This window comes from Diadema antillarum, unplaced genomic scaffold (genome assembly GCF_040938485.1).
Source record: "Diadema antillarum isolate AM-2024a unplaced genomic scaffold, OU_Dant_1.0 seq00000657_RagTag, whole genome shotgun sequence".
NCBI classification, from domain to species: Eukaryota; Metazoa; Echinodermata; class Echinoidea; order Diadematoida; family Diadematidae; genus Diadema; species Diadema antillarum.
Window position 1 is genome coordinate 617,501 of NW_027271569.1, and position 8,541 is coordinate 626,041.

General features: G+C 39.7%; 1 protein-coding gene across 1 annotated transcript; it reads right to left on the bottom strand.

The window, feature by feature from the left end:
• Nucleotides 1-1,315: 1,315 nt before the first annotated feature.
• LOC139736601 (thyrostimulin alpha-2 subunit-like) lies at nt 1,316-8,113 on the bottom strand. The gene is made up of 3 exons (XM_071647348.1): nt 8,002-8,113; nt 2,687-2,865; nt 1,316-1,436 (listed from the first exon to the last, which is right to left on the bottom strand). The coding sequence occupies exons 1-3, from the start codon at nt 8,111-8,113 to the stop codon at nt 1,335-1,337; spliced, it is 393 nt and encodes a 130-aa protein (XP_071503449.1). The 3' UTR covers nt 1,316-1,334.
• Nucleotides 8,114-8,541: the final 428 nt, after the last annotated feature.

Sequence of the window (8,541 nt, forward strand, 5' to 3'; positions counted from 1 at the left end):
ACTATTCTTAGTAAAGTTCATGCATTTTTTGTCTCTATCCAGTAGTAACACCTAATGGGAATATACATTCAGACTTTGTGAGATAAGATGTATATAAACAAAGCATGAATAAATGATTTGAAGTGTATACTCTCGAAATCAGAAAAGAAAACGCAACTAGATGATCAGCAAAGAGAGAATAGTGTCTTTCTGGAAAATATTACTGAGATGTCACTGAAATGGCATCTGCGATTTGTATATCAGAACTAGTACTTGAAGTTGATCATTCTTAGCCGTCGAGATCGTGCTCCAGTGTGAGCATGCTGGTCACATGATCACTGTTATTTTCAAGGTTGTATCTCTGTCTAATTTAAAGCAGCAACATAATATGAAGATGACATCCGGACGAGCTCTATCAGGGCCAATGATGATTACAGAGCTTCTTCATTAATTCCTTCCATACCAGGCAAACGAAACTCTCATACACTCACGTCTCGAATGGAGATTAAGACGCCATAAAGAGTAATAGAGTCTTAATATCAAAGTCGAAAAGAGAGTCACTATACTGCACTCCAGCGCAGTGGGCGACATTAGGGTACATCTGTGTCGAGTCTCATTGGCTTTCGGAAGAGACTGAGTTTAAGAGCTGATGCAGCTCCAGGGAAAACATGACTAGAAGTTAAATATCCAAAGAGCAAAGCAGTAAGACTTGTATTAGTTAAGAGAGAGGATTATCCTCTATGCCAAGGGTACTTCTTATCTTCGTTAACAAACTGGCATTGAATCCGACATCAACCCTCGATATTGCAACTCGCTACATCTTCTCGAGAGCAATAAACTTCAAACATTATGAAATGTAGATCATGTTCAAATATCATAACTACATCATTGACAAGATGGAATGCTGTTTTCGCATAAAGATGAGAAATAACATGCAGTTCCTTAGTTTCAGTTCCAACATGTCTGCTTCATTGTTGTGCATTCATTTTTACAAGCACCCTGGATTAATTTTGTGCGTTAAATCATGTGCGTGTGCCTCAATCTACAACGAAATTGTGTAATTGACCTAGGGACAAAATGTGCTAAAGAGTGTTATCCTTCCTAGGAATAAACAATTTATACAATTTACAGAAAGACATAAATGAATTTACGTTTTGGTAGCAGGATAGTCAGGATGATTCGTGCATTGTTTCGTACACATGGCTGTGCGCGTTCTTCAATGAACTCTATTCTTTGAAAGTAATCTAGGTTACCACATACCCAAACCGAAAGGTTCTCAGTGCAAAATATTTAGCTTTATTTGATAGTCAAGCAAGAGTCGTGAGAAGTAATGAGGGTCGTGTGTCGCGTGGTCCTCAGTCATTCTCAATGTTACATAGACTGCATTGACACTCTGCAGCCGACTTGAACGTCACGATCCTCCGCGTGTAGTTCTCACATTCTAAAATGACGTCCACCTGCAATAGAACACAGCGGAAACAGACGTTAAGCAACGTTCCACGTACAATACACACCAGTCAATCCACACACACACACACACACACACACGCACACACACACACACACACACACACACACATGCACACAGTCAAATGTCAAAGATACTTTAATAGTGCAAATAGATTTCAGCTGACAAGTGTATTGCTCGTTAACCTGGTATGTGCAGTATGGGCGATGTTCATTATTTCGAAGATTCGTTTTTCTGAAGTTCATTATTCCGAAATAAACAAATTCCGTACACTGAGATATTCGTTAATCCAAAAAAGAAATAGGGTTCTTAATTCGAACATTCAGTGGCGTTATTTTGAAGGTTGAAAATTCCGAAGGTTTGTAAGTCCGAAAACGAAATGACATTAGTTACGCCGAAGGTTCGTTATTCCAGAGGTTCTCTAATCCGAAAATGAAATAAGGTTCGATAGTTCGAAAATGGAATTAAGTTTGTTCATCCGAAAATGTGAAAAGAAAAGAAAAAAAAGACCTTCTAGAGAACTTTCGGAATAACAAAGTTTTTGCACTTTCGGAATTACGAACCTTCGGAATTACGAACCTTCGGAATACCGAAATGTTACCATCCACACGCACCCACACATACGCGCATACAGTCGCAGGACTTAGGTACCTAAATGGTGCAAATAAATGTCTGCTGACAGGTGTATTGCTCTTCAACGTGTTACACACAGTATTTTGAGTTTGTACATAACTTCAGACAATGCAACAAACAACATAAATCTCCACCACGATAAGCAACGGGAAACATCACTCATGGACGAGACTGACACTTGTACATGGTTTACAATTCATCTCGTTTTGACAACGGGCATTCATGTTCAACATAACAATAACAACAACAACAACAAAAAACCCTAACGATCACAAAGACACACAGACATGATATGCGTTTTAGATTTTTTTTTTTTAATTTTACATGCAATTTGCGAGACACTCTTCATTATTCTTAACAACAAACATACTGCTATAGCAAATGAAAATCAAATACTAGTACTCAGTACTTGGCCAAATACAAAATTGATATTCAAATCGTTACCTCTGCAATAAATGCTTCACAGCTTTTACACACTTATCAATTCTAATCCTAATCGTCATCATTACAAATGACTCATTGCTTTTTTTTTAAATCTTCGATTTACTATGATCTGGATTAAAATATGATTAAGTACACAGTTTCCAAGAATTCTAACGCTCTTACCTTGTGTGTATCTTTGATTGAGCAGCATCTCCCGTATGTCGTGAACTCGTGTTGACCCCCACTGGAGAGTAGGGTCACCAGGTCGCTTGGATAGGAATATGAGTTGCAGTAACCTTTGCAAGCGTTCATGGGCACCATCTCCACGTAACATCCGGGAATCTCAACCTTTTTTGTAAAGCCTGTTGGTGAGAAGGTACAAAATAATTATAGCGACGGAGATACACTAGGCAGGTGAGGGGTAGCAACGTATGAATCCTCATTGTTGCCATAATCAATGAGAAATTATGAGAGGGCAAGATTTCAGAAGCTGCCATCTGCTAGTTTTCGTTGAAAAGTTTGGAGTTTGCGTGTAACAACACTGCTCAACTCTTCCATTTCAACAGTGGGTGAAATTACGGGAATCAACATTTTAGGTACAAAGGCTTGTGCAAGCGCACCGAAAATGAGTTTTCTTTCCTTATCTGAAAGTTAATAGGGCAATTTATGTGCAGCATTTCCATAAGTCATAGTCTGACTGTTTGTGTGTGTTGAGTGTCGATTGGCATAAAACATAAAACTCCATAGCATTGTACACACTGCCAAAAGTCACTAGCACAGAAGAAAGGGTTAAACCAGATGCGCCATGCTTTAACTTTGTTGGTACTCACAATATCTCAAATGCAGTGGATTAAACATGTTAAAAGTAATATCAAAAATATGAGTAGACGAGATGAAAATATGACCTCAAAATGTAACGAGAAAAAGGGACATATATGTCTCCGCCTAATGAGAATAAACTTGCCCACGGCTAACGGTATATCGTGAACTTTATTAATATCAATCTGCCTCGACCACAAGCAGTTGCTAAGACGTTTATTGGACTTGATGGATGGGTGGTTTCCTTCCGTCAGGAGCTGAAGTCGTTGTTTTATGTTGTCTACTTTCCCTATCCTTATCCACGCTTTGTTCAGGATAAGCATATTATGACAAAAATAAAAACAAAAGCAGACGGAAAGGCATCCAGAAAGTCAGGACGAATCGGGATGTTTGGTTTGACGTGGCTTTCAAGTACACTGAGAGTCGCGCGACAGTTATTACACTTGTGTATTTACAGCAGAATGAAGTACAGGACCTTGAGCTCCATGTTTTCATGTTGTATCTGATCATGTCTGTTTTTTTTTTATTTTCATAGAGAAGAATTGAGACTGAATAATTAAAGAAATCTTTGATTTGCATGTGTTTGTAATGTAATGAGTTCTTTTAAAACTCGCGTGTTTCACTGGATGTCAGAACATTAAAGCTTGGTGAGCTCCATCTTATCATTCTCTCTATAGCTTTGCTCCACCGGCTGACTGGCTGAAAAGCGCGACGGTGATGCATAGTGCTGATCAAACGCGAGGTAGGCGGATACAGTTCTCACAAGGTGATATTTTTGGCGAATAAAGGAGTGCCATTGGACAGGTTCATGCCGTTTTATTGGTTCGTTCATCATGAGCGTATATCTCGGATTCATTCTCTTGCCGAGACTCAATGGGATCGCACGTGATCGATACCCTGACGTAACCAGGCCAAAGCTTTGATGTGATTGATAACAATTTGGCCATAGTTGCCCGCGGTTTGTAACGTGGGAAGGACAAGAAAGTAAAAAAAAAAATGAAATAAAAGGGAAAAAGCTTTACGCAGGTTCCATTCCAGCTGTTGTCGATGTTATGCATTCTCTTGAAAACATAAATCGTGTTAAAAACCGCCTACTTGTCATGGGAATGCCCTTGGTTTAGGAACGTGGGCTTTGGGAGCGTGCTGTTGATGTGTCCTCATCAATCATAACACTCTTTCATTTAATCTTTAATGCTAAAAATAAGCAGAACATTTCCATCCTTATTGCCCCTCTCCCTTTCGGTCAGCTTTAGATAGAACGTTTTACTCTCCAAACATTTTTTTTCTTTGCTAGATTGATGCCTGCTTCCAGGAAACGGTGGGTTCAATGCAGTACAAGATATGATTATTTGTAATAAAGAAAGCAATGATGCACACCCATTACGAAAATTCTTCTTTGTTCGTTCTGCATATTTTTCAAAAAGATTGATACGTGGATCTTAGCATTTGATTTTTTTTTTGTCATTGCGTAAAAATCAAAAGCGGCGACTGACTTAAGTTCAGTGTACCTGCTAAACAAGATGCTAAAGAAAAAAAAAACACGCTTCATACATCTAAGCATTAATGACAGGATGCTATGTCACATACGCAAGAAGCTGTAAGGATGGAGGTCACGTACATAGGAAGCACAATTTTCCATCTCCGTGATGTCCGAATTTTGTTGTTGCTGTTGTTTGTGCTTGTCCTTAAAGTGGTAATTTGGTGTCGGTTTCTGAAAAATTCATGAAATAGCATCATTGCTTTTCAAACCACGTTTCTGTAATTTTACAAATGTGACATGTCCTGGTATGGAAAAAAAATAACACCTGGAATACGGTACGATGGAATCATGTCTTTCGGGAGGAGGCGGGGCACAAAAGTAACCATTAATATCTATTCTTTTAATGAGCCATGGGTGGCTCGAGCACGAATAACAATCAAATTTCTGAGATTACCACTTTCAAGAAAAAAACTCTCAAATTCATTTTTTTTCTTCAAAATACGACGGAAATAATATTACTCAGTGCATCACCACAATTGATTTCTGAGTTCTTATGAGCATGATTATTTTTTATTACCTTGGTAGATTTACATTCCACATCTGCGGCTAATATCATATGGAATTTGAATTGCATTTCATTAACAGAAACGAAGAAGAAGTGCATGTCCCGTTTTGTTTTGGGTTTCCTTTTCGGCAGGGCTTAACCATTTTGATGAGGGGAAAGATAGCTTTTCAGAAGAGAGATACTCCATTTGGTAGAAAAAAGAGGTAGACAAGGATGCTAGAGAGGCAACATGAATGAAAAGAAAACGTTTCCCCAAATGATAGGGGTTGGAGCTTCAGGTCGAACTCAAAACCAGGTGCAGCCTTCCTGGAGTGGCCCTCGGGGGTCTGTCATTAACCCAATTTCAGCCATCTTCTCAGGGAGCCAGACTAACAACCAATGTTCTTTACCTATTAAGTTATCGACACTGCATAAACTACCTGTCCTACTTGTGGTTAGAGAGAAGATCATGCATTACAGGTAGGTATTTTTCCCTCTCGATGGAACCTTGCCCAAAGACGATGTCTTGAGAATGTCATGTACCTTTTGAAAAAAAAAAACAGCAACGAAAACAACACAAAATCCTGCATTCCCTATCTGATGATTCCGGCTAAGGTTACATAAATCTGATTAATTGTACCCTGGAAAAAAAGGTTTTTCCTTCTGTTTTATTTTTCTCCTGATCTTTAAAAAGAAAAAATTCCGGGTCATGCGAGATAACAACTTTTAGATTTTACCTACAAAGGGACCAACAAGCAATGCATTTTAGGTGTACCAGTTCTCGATCTAGAGTAGATGTGTTTGTTATATGTGCATCCATCTCTTGGTGAGATGATATTCGCAAAAACCCATCAAATAATTAATTTTAAAAAGTCTTAGTGAAGGGAACGTGTCCAAACATATTTGAGAACAACCCGACTGCCTAATTCTTCTTGATCTAGATTGGAAGAGGGTTGAAGGTTACAAAATGTATGCCCTTAAGGCCCTCCAATGTATCATTTCAGCAACACTGTCCCTCAGAATGGTTTCTGCCTCGTGTGCACAAACTCGGGACTGGTTTTATGTTAAGTTTATCAATCGACATCCGCTGTGCATATACTCAGGCTTGGTAAAAATGTAAGGATTTTATCGACCGTCAGCCGCAGACGACGGACAAAATGGCGCGTGTGTGTATGTGTATGATTGTGTATAATTATGTATGTTTGTGTCTGTGCGTTAGCGTGCTATACGCGACCCTTTAAAAGCGAGGTGATAAAGGTACGGATCTTGCGGCGCCAGAATCGCGAAGTTATGGCTGATATCGATACTCCAGATGTGTAGGTAATCATGAATGAATAAGGCCAGGAGGGAGGGGCGGAGACCACGCAATATCCGACTGGGGAGAAGAGGAGAAGGAGGAGGTAGAGGAGGCCTGCATTCATTTCTTGTGCCCGTCCCCTCTCGTTCAATTTATCTTCTCATAAAGTGTTGCTCAATTGGAGTTCAAAGGAGCATCTGCAAACAAGGGAATCTCAGCGTCTTGAACGCGGAAGCCGAGACTACGGCCACTGTGGCAAAGGCACAAACTGTATTATCTAGTTTGGTTGATTTCCTGTTTTCTCTGCAATATCATCAATCTTAATTGCTAAATGCTGGTTTGAATTAAGCATCCTACAGTTTATGCTGTAAAACAGTTGTAAAATATCTCTTAAATTGAAGACAAAAGGGGACGATGAACCCAAATGTTGACGCTGAAGAGTGATGGAACCGACACTGGAGCATGGCGTTTTGCCTTCTGAAGAATGTCCCTCACGAGAGATATGGGCTTATTGGTAAATAGTTTAGCGGATGGCGAAATGGTGCAGCAGTGGACAGCGCTTTTGACTCAAGTATGCCTGATACCGTGTTTGATTTCCAGAGGGACCTTTGAGCCAAAAATATTTTGTCTTTGCTTATATACGAAAACACTTTCCCCTTGGATAGGGCATGAAATAGGGGTCCCATGAGAAGGGATTCCCCCAATCTGCATGCGTTAAGTACTACTATCTTACATCAATTCTCGCGAAGGACAGTGTTATCCTAGTACATTGGTCAGGGGAAAACACATCGTTCACATAAACATAAATGCACTTAGAATCTCTCTTAAATAACAAAAACAAAAACATCAACAAAGAAAGAAGGACATGCTGGCTTTTTTGTAGACATGTTGACGATCCGAAGTTTAAAACTAGTCTTCATTTGTTTAGTGATGCACGGATGAATAGAGATGATATTATGTTTTGCCGGTCCATACAGTCGTTGACTCATCAACAATTCTGCCACGACTATGGAGAATGGCACACAAAACAGCCAGGTGATGTTCGTTATTTCAAAGGTTCGTTAATCCAAAAATGTAATAAGGTTCATTATTCCGAAAATTCGTTATTCCGAAGGTTCGTTGTTCCGAAACATCCAAATTCCCTAAAATTTGAAAATAGATAAGGCTCGTTATTGCGAAGGTTTCTTGATCCAAATATGAAAGAAGGTGCGTACTGATGAACCTTATTTCGTTTTCGGATAAGCGATCCTTCGGAATAAAGAACCTTATTTCATTTTCGAATGAACGAACCTTCGGAATAATGAACCTTCGGAATAACAAACTGTAACCAAGCAGTCTACCCTCAGATAGTCACTCACCTACGAGATGGCAACCCGGCCGCTGCCAGGACATGGTCTTCCTTGCCACGGCTGATGGGGACATCGCATACGCCAGGAAGGACGCGTAGAACACCAACACCTCTGGCCTCATCACGGGTTATATTCCCCAAAGAGAGAATTTCCTCTTTCTTTTTTTCTCCCCCAGGATTTCTTGTTCTTTAAAATTCCTTCGTCTTGTCTTGTGTTTGTCGTCAAGTGCTTGCATAGACGTCCGACCAGGGGCCAATTTCGTTGGCTTTTATGAAATACGAAGAGATACAAAAGAGAATTTTAATAAAGACCAGTGATCGATATAGTGTCAAAGAACAAATCCATGCACAGCAATCGATCAATTTAAGGCTCGGTCAAAAATACCTGCACGAACTGCTACGAACGCTGTAAGAACGATTTTTAGACCATTTCGTAATATCTTCTTAGGAAGGCCGTACGAAACCATCGTTCGGAAACCTTTCTTAAACTGTTCGTAAGTTCGCAGCCTGGTCGATGGTCTTATCCAAGATTTTTTTCCACATGGTACGA

Coding starts and splice junctions, on each gene's coding strand:
- LOC139736601 (XM_071647348.1), bottom strand. CDS start 8,113: ATGAGGCCAGAGGTGTTGGTGTTCTACGCGTCCTTCCTGGCGTATGCG. Junction 2,866..8,001: donor GCCGGGTTGCCATCTCGTAG/GTGAGTGACTAT, acceptor TCTCACCAACAG/GCTTTACAAAAAAGGTTGAG. Junction 1,437..2,686: donor CAATCAAAGATACACACAAG/GTAAGAGCGTTA, acceptor GTTCTATTGCAG/GTGGACGTCATTTTAGAATG.